The sequence below is a fragment of the Gorilla gorilla genome, chromosome 12 (genome assembly GCF_029281585.2).
Source record: "Gorilla gorilla gorilla isolate KB3781 chromosome 12, NHGRI_mGorGor1-v2.1_pri, whole genome shotgun sequence".
Lineage (NCBI taxonomy): Eukaryota > Metazoa > Chordata > Mammalia > Primates > Hominidae > Gorilla > Gorilla gorilla.
In genome coordinates this window covers 100,363,890-100,385,763 of record NC_073236.2, presented here as the reverse complement: position 1 = coordinate 100,385,763, position 21,874 = coordinate 100,363,890, and the positions used below count along the sequence as shown (strand labels likewise).

At 40.3% G+C, this 21,874-nt stretch overlaps 1 protein-coding gene and 1 long non-coding RNA gene across 6 annotated transcripts in view; one reads left to right on the top strand and one right to left on the bottom strand.

The window, feature by feature from the left end:
- MAP4K3 (mitogen-activated protein kinase kinase kinase kinase 3) overlaps window positions 1–15,600 on the bottom strand; it is a 186,659-nt gene extending 171,059 nt beyond the window's left edge. For 2 of the 4 annotated variants that reach the window (XM_019021178.4, XM_019021179.4), the window contains exon 1: window positions 15,200–15,600. In XM_019021178.4, coding sequence (XP_018876723.1) covers window positions 15,200–15,295 — 96 coding nt within the window. In that variant the 5' untranslated portion in view covers window positions 15,296–15,600. Of the gene's footprint in view, window positions 1–13,499; window positions 14,397–15,199 lie in introns of those variants that run through there. The other 2 variants (XM_019021181.4, XM_063695929.1) reach the window with 2 other exon arrangements.
- The window catches only part of LOC109025748 (uncharacterized), a 169,953-nt gene continuing 162,875 nt past the window's right edge, over window positions 14,797–21,874 (top strand). Inside the window, exon 1 of one of the 2 annotated variants that reach the window (XR_010129999.1) lies at window positions 14,797–14,996. This is a non-coding gene — a long non-coding RNA (uncharacterized lncRNA). The remainder of the gene's footprint in view (window positions 14,997–21,874) is intronic. The other variant, XR_010129998.1, reaches the window with a different exon arrangement.

Here is a 21,874-nt window from a genome sequence, read left to right as displayed (position 1 = left end):
CCTTCCACTTTATCCATTTAAATCTAAACAACACATTAAAGCCAAACTTTCATTCTGTCTCTTCTAAAAAGCCTTTATTTGGCCATGGGCTGCAATTTTTCTGATCTTCTGAACTTTTATTGGGAATTACATAATACTTAATCACAAAATACCCCATATTACTTAACGCTATAATTACTCCATACTATTCCCATATCTAGTCTGCCACCAACTTGAGAAGAGGGATTACATTCTGTTCACCCTCCGTCAGCCATGGTACACAGCTCAGCATGGGTGCTCAATAAATACTCCTGAGAAAAACACTAAGATAGAAATGATATGGTACTAGAAGAAAGTAGCATGATCAAACTCCTTGAAAAGAGACCACAGACAATGTCACCATTTCCTCCTGCCTTCTCAATCATTTGTAATTAGGATGCTTTACCACCTACTCTTTCTGAACAGCAATTATACCCTCCTAACTAGACTCAATAATCTTCTCCCAGTCCTTATCTCCCCTAGTTCTCTGCTATATATCTGACTCCAAATTACAACCCCAAACTCCTCATGTTTGGAAACAGAGGAAAGACCATGTATAGACACCAGGAGAAAACAGCCAACTATAAGCCAAAGAGTGAGGCCTCAGAAGAACCAAACCTATTGAGACCTTGATCTCAGACTTCTAGCCTCCAGAACCGAGAAAATAAATTTCCACTGTATAAGCCACCTAGTCTGTGGTACTTTCTAATAGAAGCTATAGCAAATTAACACAAGAGTCCAGAAATAGACCCACACAAATATATTCAACTAATCTTTCACAAAGAAGCAAAGGCAATCCAATGGGAAAAGGACGGTCTTTTCAACAAATAGTACTGGAACAACTGTACACTGACGTGCAAAACAAAATAAAATAAAATATAATATAAAAATCTAGACATGGACCTCACATCTTTTACAAAAATTACCTCAAAATGGATCACATACATAAATGTAAAATGCAAAACATAAAACTTCTAGAAGATAACATACAAGAAAATCTAAGTGACCATGGTCTAGCATTGAGTTTTTAGATACAACACCAAAGGCATGACTCATGAAAGAAAAAACTGATAAGCTGGACTTCATTAAAATTAAAAACTTCTGCTCTGCAAAAGACATTGTTAAGAGAATGAAAAGACAAGCCACACACTGGGAAAAAATACTGCATAACATATATCTGATAGAGGACATGTATCCAAAATATACAAAGAACTCTTTAAATACAACAATAAAAAAAAATCCTATTTTAAAAAGGGAAAAAATTTTAACAGACACCTTACCAAAAAATATGTACAGATAGCAAATATGCATAGGAAAAGATGACCAACATCATATACCATTAGGGACTGCAAATTAAAACAATGTGGTAGCACTACAGACCTATTAGAATAGCCAAAATTCAAAACACTACACCACCAAATGCTGGTGGGGATGTGGAGCAACAGGAACTCTCATTCATTGCTGTTAGAAATGCAAAGTGCTACAGTCACTTTGGGAGGCATTTTAGCAGTTTCTTATAAAGCTAAAAGCACTCTTACCACACAATCCAGCAATCACACTCTTTGGTATTTGCCCAAATGAGCTGAAAATTTATGTCCATATAAAAACCTACACATGGATATTTATAGCTGCTTTATTCATAATTGCCAAAACCTGCAAACAACCAAGATGTTCTTCAATAGGTGAATGAATAAACTGTGGTATAAACATACAATGAGATATTATTCAGTAATTTTTTTAAAATGAGGTATTGAGCCACAAAAAGTTATGGAAGAAACTTAAATGCATATTGCTAAGGGAAAGAAGACAGTCTGAAACGGCTACATATTGTATGATTCCAATTATATGACATTCTGGAAAAGACAAAACTATAGAGACAGTAAAAAGATCAGTGGCTGCCTGGAGTTGGGCAGAGGAGAATGGAAGATGAATAGATAGAAAACGGAATTTTTAAGGCAGTGAAACTATTCTGTATGATACTATACTGATGGAAACATTTGTCAAAAGCACAGAAAATGTGCAACACAGAGTGATGCCTAATGTATGTAAACTATGAACTTTAATTAACATAATAATAATTTATCAGTATTGGTTCATCAATTTTTTTTTTGAGACGGAGTCTCGCTCTGCTGCCCAGGCTGGAGTGCAGTGGCATGATCTCAGCTCACTGCAACCTCCGCCTCCCAGGTTCAAGCGATTCTCCTGCCTCAGCCTCCCGAGTAGCTGGGATTACAGATGTGTGCCACCACACCCAGCTAATTTTTATATTTTTCGTAGAGACAGGGTTTCACCATGTTGGCCAGGCTGGTCTCGAACTCCTGACCTCAGGTGATCCACCCGCCTCGGCCTCCCAAAGTGCTGGGATTACAGGCGTGAGCCATCGCGCCCGGCCTGGTTCATCAATTTTAACAAATGTGTCACACTGAATTAAGATGGAAAGTGGAAAACCAGAATTGAGATTTCCACCAAGAGGGGGAGGGGAATTAGAATCAAGGTGGGAGGGGATGGAGGAAGGAAGTCTAGTGGATCTCTGCAATCTAGGTGTTTGGGGGTGTTAAAACCAGCTGAGTACAGGTGAACAGTAGTGGGCCCACTCAAAACAGCACATTGGAACGGAAACCCCTGAATAATGCTAGGACTCTGGAAGGGACTGTGCCTTCAGTAAGGCAAAAACAATTTTTTTAAAAAAGGGTTAGGCCAGGCGCAGTGGCTCAAGCCTGTAATCCCAGCACTTTGGGAGGTTGAGGTGGGAGGATTGCCTGAGCCCAGGAGTTTGATACCAGCCAAGGCAACATAGTGAGACCTCGTCTATACAAAAAATACAAATATTAGGTGGGTGAGGTGGTGGACACCTGTAGTCCCAGCTACCTTGGGAAGCTGAGGTGAGAGAATCACTTGAGCCCAGGAGGTCAAGGCTGCAGTGAGCCTTGATTGTGCCAGTGCACACCAGCCTGGGTGACAGAGTTATAACCTGACTCAAAAAAAAAAAAAAAAAAAGTTACCTACAAGCACAAGAGGATAGCAACAAAGTCTGTGTTTGGGCAGAAGAAAAACAGTCCTCCAAGAATTCAAATCCAAGAGTCATTGCTCTTTTGATTTGGGGTTCAAGTTTGTATTATCTATAAGATGTGGGGAATCCCAAACTGAGAAATTAAAATAAAAATTAATCCGAGACCAAAAAGACTCATGACGTTACTGGAAGAAACAAAAGCAAAACTGTTTTGGAAGGACAGCCACAGTCTCCCACCCACTCCCCACCCCCCCCCCCAGCCCCTCCACTCAGCCGTCAATTTAAACCACAAAGATTCTTACAGAAAAAAAGTAGATGAATTCAAAATTAACACACAAATTCACAGGCATGAGTCAGCATAAAACAAAGCAACAAACTGCAAGATGAAATCCTCCAAAATTTGAAATTATAGACTAATCCGAAAGCACTAAGAACAATTAAGTATGCAAAAAGAATACAAAGACTTGAAAAAGAATAACACAGATCTAGAAATATAATTAATAAAATGTAAAAAGCAATGCAATCTGCTATGGACTGAATTGTGTCCCTCTAAAATCCACATGTTGAAGACCTAACCCTCAATGTGGCAGCATCTGGAGATGGGGCTATTAGGAGATAACTGGGTTTAGATGAGTTCCTGAGGTAGGGAAGGCCTCAGGATGGGATAAGTGCCCTTATGAGAAGAGACACCAGAAAGTATGCCCTCTCTCTCTGTAAGAAGGCCATCTACAAGCCAGAAAGAGAGCATCACTAGAAACCTGGCATCTTGATCTTGAATGTCTAGCCTCCAGAACTGTGAGAAAATTAATTTCTGTCATTTAAGCCACCTGGTCTGTGGTATGTTGTTATGGCAGTCCTAGCTAAGATAAAATCCAACTGGCCAAATCTGAAATTGTTTGAGCATCAAAATAAAAGTGATGAATCAAAACCCAATGAAAAAAAGAAGAATCCATGAGCCAAAAAATAAATAAACAAAAATAGTTCTTCACAGTAGAATGTCAACCAATACATGTAGAAGAAATTAATGGAGTTAGAAAATCATTATTTGGGAACCATTACAGTAATAACTGAAGTACAAATCATCTTGGATATTAAAATTAGTGGGTATAGGTTTGATGAGGAACAAAATATTATATAGTCTCAAAGTATCTCCCCATAATTTACTTATTAATTAGAAAAGGAAGAGATAATCTGATAGTGAAGAAACCTGGCACACCCACCTTAACCAAATAATCGAAGTCAACATTAATAAGGGGACTAATCAACATCATGTTCTTCCTGATACGATTCACTGAGGATACACATCACTATACATTTCTGTCAAAAAATGTGTAACATGAATTTAAACAAATGAGGGGCATTCTACAAAATAAATGGTGTGTACTACTCAAAAATGTTGGTGTCTAAAAGACAAAGGCTGAAAAACTCTTCTGGGTTAAGAGACTGAAGAGTCTTAGAAACTAAAAATAGCATATGATTCTCCTGGATTTCTGGAGTTGGGGTGAAAATGCTATAATAGACATTACTGGGACTCCTGAAATTTCAATAAGGTCCGTAGATCAAATAATAGTATTGTCTTAATATTTAAATTTCCTGATTTTGGGAAATTTATTGCAGTTTAAGTAAATGTCTTTCATTTTGAGAATACACATCAAAGTGTTTATGGGTAAAGGAGTTTGATGTCTGCAACTTACTCTCAAATGGTTCAGAAAAAAAAAATATGTATATATACAGAGAATAAATGTGGTAAAGTATTAGCCATCAGTGAATCTTGGAAAGGATGTATGAGAGTTATTTTATTTTTATTATCCTCTCATTCTTTGCAATTATCCTGTGAATTGAAATTATTCTTTAAAAAGCAAACTTTTTAAAAAAAATGAAAGTTTCAAACAGCAGATTAGACAGACATAATTAAAGATAATAAAGATAAGAACCAAAATACATGACACAGAATAAAGAGAAAAATCATGAGAAGTCATGGAGAACTATAACAAAGTTAAAGAATACAACACGAGCTCTAAAGAGAAACAAGAAAGAGATAGGGGAAGAAAGGTATCAAAGATATTGCAGTTTACAATTTTCCAGGACTGAGGAAATATGCTACTCTTCAGATTAAAGAAAAACAGTAAATATTTTTATTAAAATCCACACATAACATTGTGAAACTGTACACACCAGAATCAAAGAAAAAAATCTTAAAAGTCAAACAGGGAGGAAAGAAAAAGTAAGATTAACTACAAGCAACAATAATAATTATATTGACAACAGACTTCTCCACAGCACAATAGGTAACCAGAAGACAACAAAAGATCTTCAAAGTGCTGAGAAAAAAACAACCGTTAATTTAGAGTTCTATACCCCACTAAACTATGATTTAAAAGTAAAGACAATGAGGAGGGGGAGGAGGAAGACTGAGTTTACCTTACACAGTTCCTCACTTAAAAAGAAAAGTTAAAAGAAAGAAAAAAAATCCTACCAAATACAGCTTCAAGATTAAAGAAATCTGAACCCAGAATGAAGGAATATAAGGCCAAGAAGAAACAGTGAGCAAAGAAATTGAAAACTCCTACAGGTAAATGTAAAGAAGCACTGTCTGTATAAAACAATAACAAAAACTAAACTGGGACATTTAAGAACAGTAGAACCAAAGTAAGAGACAACACAAAACAGTAAGGTAGTGAATGAAATTAAGCCTTCTAAAATCCACATACTGACCAGAAAGAGAACAGAGAAAGATCAGTTAACTTCAGACTAATTACACAAGTTGCAATTTTAACGGTAACCACCAAAAGCATAAAAGTAAAATCTTTTAACTTCTAAATCAATAGAGATGAAAGGGAAGAAATAAAACTTATTGAATACTATCTAAATAGCTACCCAAGCACGTTAGAGAAAAGAGTGGCCCTAATGAATTTGGAAAATACTACATTGTAGGTCAAGTGAGTTCTAAATTCTTCAACTGGCATTCATTTATCTGTATCTTATATATGTGAAACATTATCTACCACATTTCCCAATATGTCTCCTTAGAATAGTTGTCTTATTACTTCTTTGCCCACTTAGGTTCTACAGCAGTATTTTTAACCCATATTTACTCTTTCGGTATGACTTCACAGTTCTCCACAATCGCAAATACAATTTTTCTTCAAGTCCCAGGTCAAGATTCACTCTTTCAGGAAGTCAACTTATTTTTCCCTTAAATTAAAATTCCTACAGTATTCATATAGTTTTATTGTTTTCTTCTATTGTTAAAATAGTGCCTTAGGCATGTTCCTTAGATGTTCCATACATGCAGATTTTGTTTCCTTATATCAGGGTTTAAGTTCCTCAGGATAAGAATTTTCTTTAGGATCTCCTAAACAACCTAGCAGTGTTATTTTTCACTTAAGGATGAAGTAAACTTTAAGTATATTTTCCTTTAATAAGCTCAAAAGCTGTGAGTTTTGCAAAATACACAGAAATACACATATCTCATATATAAAAGTAAACCAAGTTTATAAGGTATCTGTTATAATCTTTGGGGCCGGCACAGTGGCTCACACCTGTAATCCCAGCACTTTGGGAGGCTGAGGCAGGTGATCACCTGAGGTCAGGAGTTCGAGACCAGCCTGGCCAACATGGCGAAACTCCGTCTCTACTAAAATAATACAAAAAATTAGCTGGGCGTGGTGACGGGTGCCTGTAATCCCAGCTACTCGGGAGGCTGAGGCAGGAGAACTGATTGAACCCGGAAGGCAGAGGTTGCAGTGAGCTGAGATCACGCCATTGCACTCCAACCTGGGCAACAAGAGAAAGAGCAAAACTCTGCCTCAAAAAAAAAATCTTTGGATACATAGAAAAAATGGATATCTTTTTAAATAGTCATTTTGCCTGTCTCCCTTTCATTTTTGCCAATTTTTATTAAAAGGAGTCCATGGGCCAGGTGCAGTGGCTCACACCTGTAATCCCAGCACCTTGGGAGGCTGAGGCGGGCGGATCACGAGGTCAAGAGTTCGAGACCAGTCTAGCCAACATGGTGAAATCCCGTCTCTACTAAGAATACAAAAATTAGCCCGGCATGGTGGCACATGCCTATAATCCCAGCTACTCGGGAGGCTGAGGCAGAATTGCTTGAACCCAGGAGGCGGAGGTTGCAGCGAGCCGAAATAGCGCCACTGCACTCCAGCCTGGGCAATAGAGCAGAGTCTCGAAAAAAATAAAAATAATTAAAAAAAAAAGGAGTCCATATGCTCAGGGTTAAAAATGAAAAAGACTAAGCCAAAGGAAGTCAGAAACTACTAGTACAATGAGAATTTTAATGAAAACTGAAAATATGGCTCACATTATAATTACTATGCAATCCTGGAGAAGTTTTCCACAATTATGTTTCACTGCAATATTAGTAGGAAAAGCCAGGGATAACATTAATTAATTAAAATAAAGCAACATATTGATGAGATAAAGATCATCTAAATAAATGTAAAGGTATATCATATTCATAGATCAGAAGACTCAATGTTTTTAAGATCTCAATTCTCCACTAACTGAGTGACAGATCCCACACAATCCCAGCAGGCTGTGTATATAAAATATCACAAAATTATATACAAAGATATAAAAAATGAATGCATACAAAAACTGGTGAAATCTGACTAAAGCTTAGTTAACTGTATTGTGCCAACTAATTTCCTCGTTTTGATAATGCACTATAGGTATGTAAAGATATCACCATTGGGGGAAGCTGGGTGTTGGGTACGTGAGACCTCTTTTACTCTTTTTGCAACGAATTTAGAATTATGTATCTCAAAATTTAAAGTTAAGACAAAATTCCAGTAGGCTTTTATATTTAACTTGAAAAGCTGATTCAAAAATTTGTATGGAAAAGCAAAGGACCTAGAATAGATAAAACCATTTTGAAAAGGTAGAACAGAATTGGAGGACTCACTCTGCCTAATTTCAAGACTTTTGATAAAGCTACAGTAAACAAGACAGTGAGGTATTGGTGAAAGTATAGACATACAGTTCAAAAGAACAAGAGTCCAGATATACTCACATGTGTACTGTCAACTGATTTTCATCAAAAGTGCTGAGCAATTCATTCATGATTCATTTATACAAAGTTCTAAAAGAGCTTTCATGGTGACCGAAAGGAGAACAATAATTGTGGGTGGGTGGTATTTATGACTGGCTGGGAAGGGGCATGTATTAATCTGTTCTCATGCTGCTAATAAAGACATACACAAGACTGGGTAATTTATAAAGGAAAGAGGTTTAATTGACTCACAGTTCCACATGGCTGGGGAAGCCTTACTATCATGGTGTATGTAGGTTAGCATACAGGCAATGAAGAGGAGATTCTTTGAGCAAGGTAAGGTAGATGATCCTTTATACAGAAAGAATTTTTACAATCTCAAATTTCTAAGAGCTTAAACAAACAAAATAAGTGTCTTATTTCAACATATCTAAATTTATGGTCAAATCTAAAATTATTCTACAGAGTTTAAGGGCTACGGTAGGCAGTACATTATTACATTAGGAAACCAAACCTATAAGCAGGTCAAGGCAGTTAGAACTCAGAAATGTGGCATCTTCCAGAACAAAAAAAGACTAAAAAAAACCTAAAGCAGAAAAGAATATGATTTTTGTACATATGAAGGTGGTATGAAAAAATAAATAAAAATTAAAAAAGAAACATGATTTCATCTCTTGAATAGAAGGCCTTTTTTGTATTGGTGAACAAAGCCCTCTTCCTAAAAGCCCAATTTAATCGTATTTAAAAAAAAAAACAAAATAAAAGTCATATGTGATAGCCTACTGCTGTATTCACTAGTCAGTCACTAGGGGTCTTTAGTTCAAAATGACGGAGTATCTTCATATGCATATAACAATTATGAACATTGCTTAATATGCCAAAGATACATTAAGCCTACTGATTTTAGATTTAAGACCTAATAATAACCCATTACATTTAACTCATTCTGTACCCACTATTGCCAGAACTCTAAGTCAAGCCCAATGCCACCTCCTCTGCAAGGCCTGCTGTGATTTCTCCCAGTCAGAAATAATGATCTCCTTCCTCTAAACTCACGTAGCCATGGTTTGTTCCTCTCGTGTTGGTTCATTTATTCATTCCATAAATATTTATTAAGAACCTAATATGGGTCAGCTACTCTTCTAGGCTCTGGGGATACAGCAATGAACAAAGCAAAATCACCAGTTTCCTGGATTTATACTCTAGTGGGAAGAGACAGGCTATAAACAAATAAACACGTGGTGATACATGCCAGAATTAAAAATTAAGTAAAGAGTCCAACTGAATTTTTTGTGAAGCTAACAAAACTTAAAGTTCAGGCCCCTTCACTTGCATGGTCCTCTATGAGTGCTGAGAGTTGCTGGGACATGTAGAGTATTCCAGGTGGAGCCAGGGAGCCAGGTAGTCATCAGAAAGCATTTTTTTGTGAGCATTTGTGATTAAATGCCTAAGGAAGTCTCAGAAGAAAGGGACCTAAGGTTACAGTATTTTGTTGGGATATGTTTTCTCATTCTAAAGATTCACTTTCAAAACTTTTTTAATTCTAGTTTTGTTTTCTTAATGAGGGTCCCCAAAACTGCATCAACTTCAGGTCCCGTAAAACCTGGATCCATCCCTGAATTATATCCCTGAAAGTGGTGGGAGAAGTGCTGTTTTTTGTAGGGTGGAAACGAGCAGGCTCATTAAAAGATGACATTTGAGCTGAGACTTTAAACGAAGAAGCAAGCCAAACAGATATTGGTGGGGAGGGGTGGATTTTAGGCAGAGACAGCAAGCTAAAAACCCTGAGGCAAAGCATGAGGAATGCAGTAGGTTAGAAGGACAGTAGGAGGAGAAATACATAATAAAAAATACTTCTAGACACTAACAGCAATTAACAATGACCACAGTTTTTTGTGTCAGGTACTGTCCCAAGCACTTTTCTAAGCATCTCCATTTTACAGCTGAGGAAACTGAGACACACAGAGAGGGATTAAGTAATTGGCCTAAGGACAAAGCTAGTGGGTGGTGAAACTAGGCAGCCTGGCTCCAGAACCCTGTTCTCAAATCACTATGCTGTGCTACATAGGTCGGTTGTGTAATTATGGAGTATCTAGAGAGTCTCTCAGCCAGCAAGAGATTTAATATGATATAAATGAGGAAACCAAAAGGTTCTGATCTCAAACTATGACAGCTAATAGCAGGTACACATTTTATGTTCCTGTAAATACCAAGTACCAAGCCTTGTCATTTCTGCTACTCTACTCACAGTTCCTAACACATTTCCTCTCATATTACAGCTGTTCAATGTATGATGGCTGTTCAATGTACTCTCATGAGAGAACTTACCATTCATTCTTAATACAAAATGATGCATTAGATACGTTTCACCAATAAATACATATACAGATCAAAGGTTGGAGGTAAGTACTTCCTTTAGGTAATCAGATCTGCATCAAAGTCAGAAAACCTGTTTGTTTGTTTTTCAAACACTCTAGAAAAATTACCTCGCTACCTGTTTCATTGTCACTTTTCATCTCAAATAGCAACTGATGATGGGAAATTCTACCTTATTCAACTTCAAATGATCTTTCTGAAGTTTAGGGCCATTTCTTCTGGTCTCTCGAGAGTCTATTAGAGTCTATCCTAAATGGAAGTAAATAAAAGTGAGCATAACTCCAAATAACAATGTTTGAGCTTCCTTCAAATGTTCTTTTCTAAATGCTTAAGGTCTTCATATTCCTTATCCGTTAGGTTTAAGAATTGAGTTTTCCAGAAAGGTTCTCACAAATGCTGATTATAATGGAAGAATTAGTCTATGATGATATTAAATAGAACACCTTGAAAGATGCATAATTACAAATAAACTAACACATAATTCTCTAAATGCATATAAATTGGTTTCCTTATTTCACTGCCCAATCCTCACCTTTTTTCCTGCCAGCTTTCACAGACACTTTAAATCTATTTACACAGACTACGATGTGAATCCTACCTGGAAGCTTAGCAACACGGCAGCCCGTGCTTCAGAGGGAATGGCTTCCAAACACACAAAGATGAAAAAAAATCAATATCAACGTTTCCAAAGCATGTTCTACAAGACACTAGTACTAAGAACAAGCAATATGTATTACAGAGAAAAAGAATCTAATAGTCAAGTAAGTTTGGAGTTTGCTAGGTTAAGCAAAGTTTACCAGGTTTCTTTACCATAGGACTTCTCAGTCTTTAACCTACTCATGGTATGGCTTTTCCTGAAGTACCGCAACCACACTTCGGAAAATGCCTGTGTACAGAATTTAGCTAATGCCTAAGAAGCCCAGTCCAGAAGTCACTAAAGATGACTCTAAGGCTTACAGCCTGGAGTCTTTGTGTATCCAGTCTTGGATACACAGGCTAGGAATCGTTCACAGGGACCAGACTAAAACCATAAGACTAGGTAAGATACTTCCTCAGAAACCATATTAAGACTATTCCTTCAAAACTTCTTTTGCCTTATCCTATCTCCAGCTTTACTATCTCCTGCTTCTTTCTAGCAAAAAATCTAGAAAAACATAAGGACACCAAGACTCAAAGGGTAGGAATAATAAAAATTAAACTGGAAAACTGCCTGACAAAAGATGGCACAATGCATGTGAAAATCATATTATGATCTATTATAACTACCTAATTCCTCCAAGAAAACTTTTTTGAATGGCAAACCTATGGATCATTTTTTCATTTTTTTGGATCATGAAGCTCTTTAAGAATGCAATGAATGCTATAACCCATCTCCACAGAAAAACACAAATACATACAACATTAAGCCTATTAATTTCAGAGCACTCCATGGGCCTCCTGAGGCCCAACTAAAGAGCTTCAGTTGCCAGCTCCTAGGTCCCTAGGTAACCCAAGCTGCAGGCACTTCATGACAGATAAAGCCTGCAGAGTTACACGACACTTACAAGATACGACTTTAGACAGTGCAGATAAAATGTATATATGCATTGCCCTGAAAAAAATAAAGATAACTTACTTATTAAGTAAAATTTGAGTCATTTATTCAATACCAAAAGAAGAAGGGCATATGATGGTAATAATATCTCCACAACAAAACAGCTCTGAGAGGTTGATTTCACAAGGTCACATAGCTAATAAATCCCAGATTGTCCACATCCTTGTTCAGTGCTTTGGAACTAAACCACGCCACCTTAAGTACAATAAATATGTTATTACATTGAGTAGGAAACCATTTTCAAAATAAAAATCTCCACCAACCTTCCAAGAATGACTATAATCGGATCTCTTATTTATTTAATCCAATCATTCCATTTTTAGCATTCCATTTTTAGCTAGTATTATCATTATTTTAAACGAATGACAAGATTAACCAACTTACTATACCTCTATTACACTTAGGAAATTACAGGCCCTAATTTTTTTTTGCTTTTTAATCATGTGGCTTAACTACTAACTGTTCTTTTTAAATGCTGACAAATTAAGGAACAAATTATATATATTGGCTTTTGAAAACAAAATGTACTTCTCTCTAGCACAATTAATTTGCATAAATAAGAAAAATCTAAAACAGCAAAACAAATAACAAAAATATGTAACTTTATAGAATAAACTTGATTATAGACAAAAACACAAACAAGAGTTTGGCAGGCAGGGGTATATGATGCCAAGAACCACATTAAGTTTCTCTGCTTTGGTCACTAGTATTGGAAGAGTTTGGCAGGCAGGGACCAAGCATCTATTATCTGATATCCACTTGGCAGACTACATAAACAGTGAGACCTTGAGGCACAGCAGGAATTAGGTATTCCAACTACTACTTAAAGATCTACACTGACTCAAGAGTGTGGCTACAACTCAAATGCTAAACTAAATGTGTGCCTCAGTTTCTCCACTGGAAATGTAATACATTATCTGCCCATCTCCTATCTTTAGAGAGGCAGTACTGCCAACTGGTTAAGAATACAGTGCCTAATTGATTCAAATTTTGGCTTTGCCACCTACCAACTTTGGCAAGTTAATCTCCTTGTGCCTCAGTTTATTCAACTGCAAAATGGAGTTAACAACAGCACCTATCTCACAGGGTTGCTGTTAGGATTAATTAGAAAAATCTTATAGTGCCTGGAAAGTAACAAGCATTCCATAAACATCAGCTACTATTATCATTATTTTAAACGAATGACAAGATTAACCAACTTACTATACGTCTATTACACTTAAGAAATTACAGGCCCTAATTTTTTTTTGCTTTTTAATCATGTGGCTTAACTACTAACTGTTCTTTTTAATATAGCAAGTACACAGCCAATTAGTCCTGTAAAAAAATTCACTGTATACCCTGCCACCTAAGACGTATACATTCATCGAGTTTTAGTTAACTTTTCATCGCAATATAAGCGAACTCCCCCAACCAGTCATAAGTGACTTGCATCCATCCACTTCTACTTTCACAGTCATCACCATATTCCTTAACACCATTATTCTTACCTAGACTATCACAGCGGCCTCCCAACTGCTCCATTCCACTCTTCATGCTGTAGTAGGGAGCTCTTTTAAAAACCTAAATCTAATGTCACTCCTCTGCTTAAAAGCCTGCAATAGTTCCCCATTGTCCTAAATAAGTCCGATCTCCTAATGAGAACTAAGAGGCCTGCAAGATCTAGGGCCACCCTCCCGCTCTGGCTGCTCAGGCTATACAGGCCTTCTTTCACATCGGGCCTCAGAGCCTTCACATATCATGCTCCCCTATCTGGCGTAATCCCCTCTCCCCAGTACCCTAAGCAACGCCTAATCATCTCTGGGATCTCAGCTAAAAGGCGATGAGCGTCTGATACCCTAAACAGGATCAGGTCCTCCTATTACATGCTCTCATAACTCTGATCCTAATACTCTTTTCTGCATCACAAAATAAAACTGCAATAATTATTTAAATGGCTATTTAATACTGTCCTTGTCCAAAAAAATAGAAACACTTAGGAAGATTTGGAACCAAGTCTATCGTTTACTGCTACAACCCAAAGTGCTTACTTGCCAAGCATCTCATACATTGTAGGTGGGCTCAATATATCTATATTGCATAGTAGGAAAAGTGATGAGATCCACGATGGTGAAAAGCAGATCATCCAGAAAATGAGACTAAAGCAGAACATTGGCTGCACTGTATTAAATATGTAAGTTACCACAGGCATTACCCTGAAGAGTAAAAACCTGCTTAAACATGGGCAAAATAAAGTTAAGACTAAACTTTCCAATGCAAAATTAAGTTTCTTTGTGCATCCTCAGGTGTTATGTGAAACTGGAGGAGTTCAACTTCAGTTACCAGTAAGAAGATACACAACTAAATCAAGACTGCTGCCACATTTGGCAACAACCTCCTCTCTTCTTGGCAGTAACTGCGAGGCCAAGAGTTGAGTTGGCCAGGGAAGAGTGATTTATCTTCCCACATTTAGAAGTGGTCCCTCTACAACAGGAATGCTGTACCGATAATGGACTTTGAATTCTAACCTTGTCAAACCAGTACCTTCCCTAAGTATTCAAGTCACTTTTTTAAAAAACAAGTTTAAATGGCATCGCAGCCCAAGTCGACTTAGAGAAAACAAAGTTGCTCCTTCCAAAAAAAAAAAAAAAAAGTCATTACTCTGGAAAATTAAAAGAAACTGACAAGGGAATGAATAAGGCGCTAAAGGCTGAGAGCTGTCGATGGAGGATGGAGGTCGCTCAGCATAGTATAATAACTACCACCGAGGCCTGGCGGGCAGCAGCTCCCAACCTAGAGCGGACGATCCCACGTTGGCGTGAAGCAGGCAGGTTTGACAACGCCAGACCCCTGCTGTCCGGCTCGTCGCGCTGACCCTGCCAACGCAACAAACGCCCAGACCTTCTCTGCACTACGGATGAGCAGTGTGGCCCGCTCTCGTTCTGCCCTTCCCTGGAAATGCGCGCAAGAAGGGAGGTGGCAAAAATCACGTCCACCGGGGGGCTCAGGTAAGGGCTGGGGAGGTCTCGGGGTTAAACATTTGGCCCTTTGTTCACCAAGGCAGCAGAGCCCTTGGCGTCCGCAGCTCCTCCTCCCCGACTGCTCCCTGGCGCCAGCGTCTCCCGAGGACAGGCGGCAAGGGCTCGGACGCCCAGGCTTGGCTGCGGGTCGGGATCCCACGGCCTCGGCGGCGCGCGGCCCCTGCCTTTACCTTGTAGACGTCGCCGTAGGTGCCGCTGCCGATGCGCTGAATCAGCTCGAAGTCCTCCTGCGGGTTCCGGCGGGACAAATCGAAGCCGGGGTTCATGGCGGGCCCCAGGTGCCCCCCGCCTCCCTCCCGGGCAGGGGAGGGGGGCCGCTCAGGGGGCCACACGGAGAGAGGGCGCCGCGGCCGGCTCCCGGCTCCCCCGGCGGTCACAATCACCCGGCTCCACGCTGCGGCCGCCGCCGCCGCTCCCCTCACGCCGCTGCGGACGACGACAAGCGGCCAATCGTCCCCGCCCCCCGCGGCCCGCCGCCGCGCCGAACCTGGTCACACCCACAAGGAGAGGAGAACCCTCGCAGCCCCTCGCTCGGGGTGAAACTCCAACATGGCTTCCGCTTTCGCCGCTCCTCCCCCTCCCCTTACTCCGGCTCCTCCAACCTCCTCCCCTTTTCCCGACTCCCGCCCGACTGCGCAGCCGCGATCCCGGAGGGAGCGCTCCAGGCCTGGCGCGCACCCGACCCCTTGCGCGTTCCGGCTCCGCGCGCCTGCCAGGCCGGGGCCGGCGGCGTAACAGCTTGGGACCCGAAACGCCTCGGCTTTTCTGCGGACCCGCGCCCGGCCGCTGCCGCCGGACGCTTGAAAAGGTTTGCCTGGCCCAGGGACCGGGGTTAGGACTAGCAGAAAGTGGCTTCTTTTCGTTTCTGATTCCCCTAACGACAAAGTTGGACCTTGGTCTATCTGGTCCCAGTTCCAAGCAGGTAGCATAGTGGTAATATCCAAGACAGCCAATGTCCCAGCCTTTATTATTTTAGAAGCAGCTACACGTAGGATACCACGGAGTGCTGCAGCCTTTGTGGGATTGCGGAGAGGGGTCACTAAACACACCGTGAGGAAAACCCCCAGGAAAAGTGAGCTGTGCTTGCTCGCCCCTGTCACCGACACTCGGACCCTTGGAGTTGGCCTGCCAGGGTGCAAAGGAGGGCAGGCCAGGAGGGCCGCGAGGGAGGTGTGTGCAGTGGGCAGAGCGTGAAAGCTCCGGGAGGAAAACACGCGGAACAGCTGCCCACCATCCCGCGTGGGAGGCAGGCAGAGCGCAGAACTAAAGCAGTGATTGACCTCCCTCTTCGAAGAGGGTTGGATTATCAAAGACGGGCGGGGACTGCGCAGGCTGTCAAGCAACCCTGTAAAGAAGGGGTGGAGAGTGGACTAGATCTATTACCGCACCTGAAATATAAACACGTGACGATCCGGAAGCTCTTTAGCTGTGACCTTACTTACCCAAAAACCCCACCCTGCTTAAGACCCAGATTGCGCGTCTTACATCTGAGCTATGTGGACTCCAGCTCCGATTGTTAATACTTGCCCAAGAAAGCTTGAGGATAATGGAAGGTTATTTTTCTGTTCTCATTGAACTTCCCAATAGACATTTCCAAGAGCTTTAATCAATTAGGTGATGGCCACTTTGGCAATACCACGTTGGAGTTTTGCTTCAGAAATGCTTTCCTAATCCCCTTAGGCACCACACCTTCTAACCACTAATATTCCCTAATACCTCGTGGCTCCTGAGAAACTAGGTCTCATCAAACCTGTTAAGGATAAGTGTAATAAGTTAATAGTAGAGCAAACTACTTAGAGTTACCTGCTTCATACTTTTTCAAAAAATCTTTTGAATCCTTTTGCTCATAGGAAAATTGCATATATACTAAATTCTCAAATTGTTTAATTTGTGTATCTGTTGACTAAATTGATGTTTGAAAATGGTTATCTCTTCACCTATATAAGTAGCCTTTCAGTTGTGTAATTTTTAATTATTAAATTTTAAAGCATCAGTAATATGAAAGTATCACTTAAATTATTGCCTTAGGAGTGCATATCATTGAATATCTTCTAGATGGATCTACCTTCAGGCTCTGGTATCTTGAGAAACTCCTGACTATAAATGTTATTCCATAGCCAAGGGTCTTGCTTTTGCTTGTTTAAGGTACTTGCCCAGGACCCAGATTACAGGCCTTCCTTCAGTTTGTCCACATTTGGAGAATTGTTTGGCATCTTTAGGCCAAGTGCAAGAATAATTAGCCAAGGATTCAGATAAGCAGACCTGACAAATTATCCCAAATGGAAGCCAGGTCTGCTCTTTTCCTCTGCCTTTTTTTTTTTTTTTTTTTTTTTTTGAGAAGGAGTTTCGCTCTAGTTGTCCAGGCTTGAGTGCAAAGGCGCAATCTCAGCTCACCGAAACCTCTGCCTCCCGGGTTCTAGCGATTCTCCTGCCTCAGCCTCCCAAGTAGCTGGGATCACAGGCATGCAACACCACACCCAGCTAATTTTTGTATTTTTAGTAGAGATGGGATTATCTCCTTGTTGGTCAGGCTGCTCTTGAACTCCCGACCTCAGGTGATCCGCCTGCCTCGGCCTCCTGAAGTGGTGGGATTACAGGCATGAGCCACTGCACCCGGCCTCTGCCTTTTTAGTGCCAGAAAGCCAAATTCTCAGGACTGAAAGCTGCACAAGAAAGTTCTAATGATTTCAGTGTTTTGTTTGCTGAGATTATCGTCTGTCCAAATAACTTTGCATTTGCATCACTAATAGACTGCTTTCAAAAGAAAAAGACATTTCAGTAGGGCTAGAACAGTCTTTAAAGTTTTGTCTGTTCCATTTTGGCAGGGCCAAGCTAGTCCTTTTGAGAAGAGATGAATTTCCGTGTAAGGGCCTGATTTGCCATGTGGGTTACAACATAAGTAAAACAACTGCTCACAAAGAAAATATTTTGTTTTTTGTAATATATGCATGTGGCCAATTCCAGTGCCTTTTTCCCCTGTTTTAACAATCCTCAGTTTTGCTAGAAGTAACACTAATGATCACACTTTCCTAGAATCAGAGAAAGAGCTTCCCTCTTCTATGATTAGAAGCATTCTTAGAAGTCATCTAATCTTTTTAACTCAGGAACTGCTTCTACAGCATCTCTGCTGGATTTACTGCTGCTTGAATACTTTCAGTAAAAGGTGACTCATTGCTTCCCAAAACAACCCACCTCGTTGTGATACAGTGCTAGTAAATGATCATAATAACTAGGAGAAAAGTAGTAATTTCTAACATTGCTAAGTGCTTACAAGATACCAGGAATGGAGCCAAGTATTTTTCGTGTGTTATTTCATTTAATTCGCACAACAACCTAATGACATAGGTAATATTATCTCCATTTTATGAGGCACAGACAGATTAAACTGCTCAAGGTAACACAGAAGGCTGAAATTTGAACAAAGGCAGTATGACACCAAGGCTAGATTCTTAGCCACTAGTCTATACTCTGCTTATATACAATATACTTTAAAAAATTTCTCTTATGGTAAGCCAACCTCTACCTCCCTGTAATGTATTTAGAGGCAATGATTATTAGATTCTGGTGGTATTGAATACAGAAAAGAAAAGCCACAATGCCTGCCCTCAAGGAGTTTACAGTCTCACAAATAGTGTGAGAAGCACAGAGAAGGGGCATTAATGCAGACGGGAGGAAGATTTAGGAATGACCCCTTGGCTGGGCGCAGTGGCTCATGCCTGTAATCCCAGCACTTTGGGAGGCCGAGGCGGGTGGATCACCTGAGGTCAGGAGTTCAAGACCAGCCTGGCCAACATGGTGAAACCCCATCTCTACTAAAAATACAAAAATAAGCTGGGCGCGGTGGCACGTCCCCTGTAATCACAGCTACTCGGGAGGCTGAGGCAGGAGAATCACTTGAGCCGGGAGGTGGAGGTTGCAGTGAGCCGAGACTGCGCCATTGCACTCCAGCCTGGGCAACAGAGGAAGAGTCCGTCTCAAAAAAAAAAAAAAAAAAAAGGAATAGCCCTAAAGCTGAACCTTGAAAAATGCATAGACAGACAAGGGAAAGTGGTGCATGCCAGGCTGGCTGCTTAGCGCCTTGAAGCACCTACCCGTTTAAGCATCACACAGCAAGGAACACAAAAAGGCCAAGATAGGCAGCAGTCCCCACCTGCCAGCATGTCCAGGCCATCCTTCTATTGCCCCATCCCCCATGGGTTTCTGGCTTAGGAACCCCTTGATCCCCTGCACAGGCTCCCAATTTCATCCTCGACCTCTTGTCTGACAACTCATTGGAGCACCTTCTTTGGCCTATTAACCTCAGCCCTCCTCATATAACATAACCACCACTCACATTTTCAGTACATTAGCTGCTCTGGAAACGGGATACTGAGCAAGCCTTAGCTCAAAAAAATGCCAGAAGCAGGTCATCCACCAGGGGAGGAAAATCACACAGAGAACATGTATGTGAAATAATATGGCACATACAACAGACAATTGTGCTTAAATTCTGAAGACAGAGGGAGACGGTGACAATGGAGCTAAAAAAATCAGATTTCTTTTTTTAATTAAAAAAAATTTTTTTATGGCCAGGTGCTATGGCTCACACCTCTAATCCCAGCACTTTGGGAGGCCGAGGTGGGTGGATCACCTGGGGTCAGGAGTTTGAGACCAGCCTGACCAACATGGTGAAACCCTGTCTCCACTAAAAAAAAATACAAAACTTAGCTGGGAGTGGTACCACGTGCATGTAATCCTAGCTATTCCGGAGGCTGAGGCATGAGAATCGCTTGAACCTGGGAGGAGGAGGTTGCAGTAAGCTGAGATTGCACCACTGCACTCCAGCCTGAGTGACAGAGTGAGACTCTATCATTAAAAAAAAATTATTTATGTATTTCATTTCTCCCCAGCTTTAAATTGAGGCATAACGGGCAAATAAAAATTGAATATATTTACAGTGTACAATGTGATGTTTTGATATATGTATATGTTTTGAAATGATTACTACAGACCAGCTAGAAAAATTTACTTACAAAATTCAAACATGCTTAAGAAAAATTTATACTTTTTTTAAAAAGTCAGAAACTGGCTTGTGAGGAGCTGGTTTTCAGGTGGGTTATCATATGTTTAAGCTGCAGAGACTTCCAAAAGGTTATACAGCCTTACCTAGTACAGCTCTGAACCAGGCTACCTAGGTTTAAATCTTATCTCTGTTCCCTGACTGAAAAACCTCGTGAAGTTATTTAAAACTATAGCTGTTTTGATTAATCAAAAAGAAAATACATGGAAAAGTAGTGCTTGGCACTATAGTAACCCCACAAAATATTAATTATTATTATTTTGAGTGTTCTTTTTTCTTTTTCTTTTTTTTTTTTTTTTGTTTGAGACAGAGTTTTGCTCTTGTTGCCCAGGCTAGAGTGCAATGGCATAATCTTAGCTCACTACAACCTCCGCCTCCTGGGTTCAAGCGATTCTCCTGCCTCAGCCTCCTGAGTAGCTGGGATTGCCTGGCTAATTTTGTATTTCTAGTAGAGACGGGGTTTCTCCATGTTGGTCAGGCTGGTCTCGAACTCCCAACCTCAAGTGATCCGCCCACCTCTGCCTCCCAAAGTGCTGGGATGACAGGCATGAGCCACCGCGCCTGGCCTATTTTGGTTGTTGTAAAGACATTCTAAAGATGCCAGTCTTACAATGTCAGTTCTAAACATGACAGTCATGGAGATGGAGATGAAGATATGATTTAGGAAGCAATTACGATAACATATATAAGAGACCCTGAATTAGGGTCTGGAGTGCTGAGAATGGAGAAGAGAGAAATAACACAGGAGATAATTGGGAGATGGAATTCATAGGCTTGGGGAAGTGAGGAAGCAGGTGGAGACATTAGTGACTTGCAGGCTTATGGTATAGGCAATTGGGAGGGTCATGATAGCATTTGCCATGATAAAGGGAACTGGTATAATTTGGTAGAGAGTTTTTGTACTGGGTCAAAGTAGATGATCTGTTTTGTAGCTAAGTTTGAAGTGCTCAACTGGAAATATAAAATTAGTGATAAAAATGTGGATCTGAAATTTAGAAACAATATCAGGGCTAATATTTAGATTTGAGGAGTCATACTTCAGAAAAATTTATTGGGCATTGATATGGTTTGGCTGTGTTCCCACCCAAATCTCATCTTGAATTATAGTTCCCATAATCCCCACGTGTGGTGGGGGGGACCTGATGGGAGGTAATTGAATCATGGGGCCAGTTTCTCCCATGCCATTCTCATGATAATAAAGTTCTTAGAAGATCTGATGGTTTTATAAGGGGCTTCTCATTCGCCCCACTCTCATTCTCTCTCCTCCTGCCGTGTGCAGAAGGACATGTTTCCTTCCCTTTCTGCCATGATTGTAGGTTTCCTGAGGCTCCCCTCAATTAAATATCTCTCCTTTAAAAATTACTCAGTCTCGGGTATGTCTTCATAGCGGTGTGAGAATGAACTAATACAAGCATTGATCGTGTGTCAAACACTATATTAGATTATGATGATGCAATAGGGCATGGTCTCTGAACTTGAACTGAGAATACAGAGAAGTTCTCCGTGAAAACTTGAGAGAGGTACAGGGAAGCAGAGCCAGAAGGAAATATTAGATGCCCCTGGGGCTAATAATTTGGCTCTTTTTCAAACCAATATATGTTTTTTAATTTTCTTTAAATCAATTTTTTTTTTTGAGACAGGGTCTCATTTTGTTACCCAGGTTGCAGTGCAGTGGCATGAACATGACTCACTGCAGCCTTGGCCTCCCAGGCTCAAGATATCCTCCCACCTTAGCCTCCTGAGTAGCTGGAACTACAAGCACACACACCACACCTGACTAAGTTTT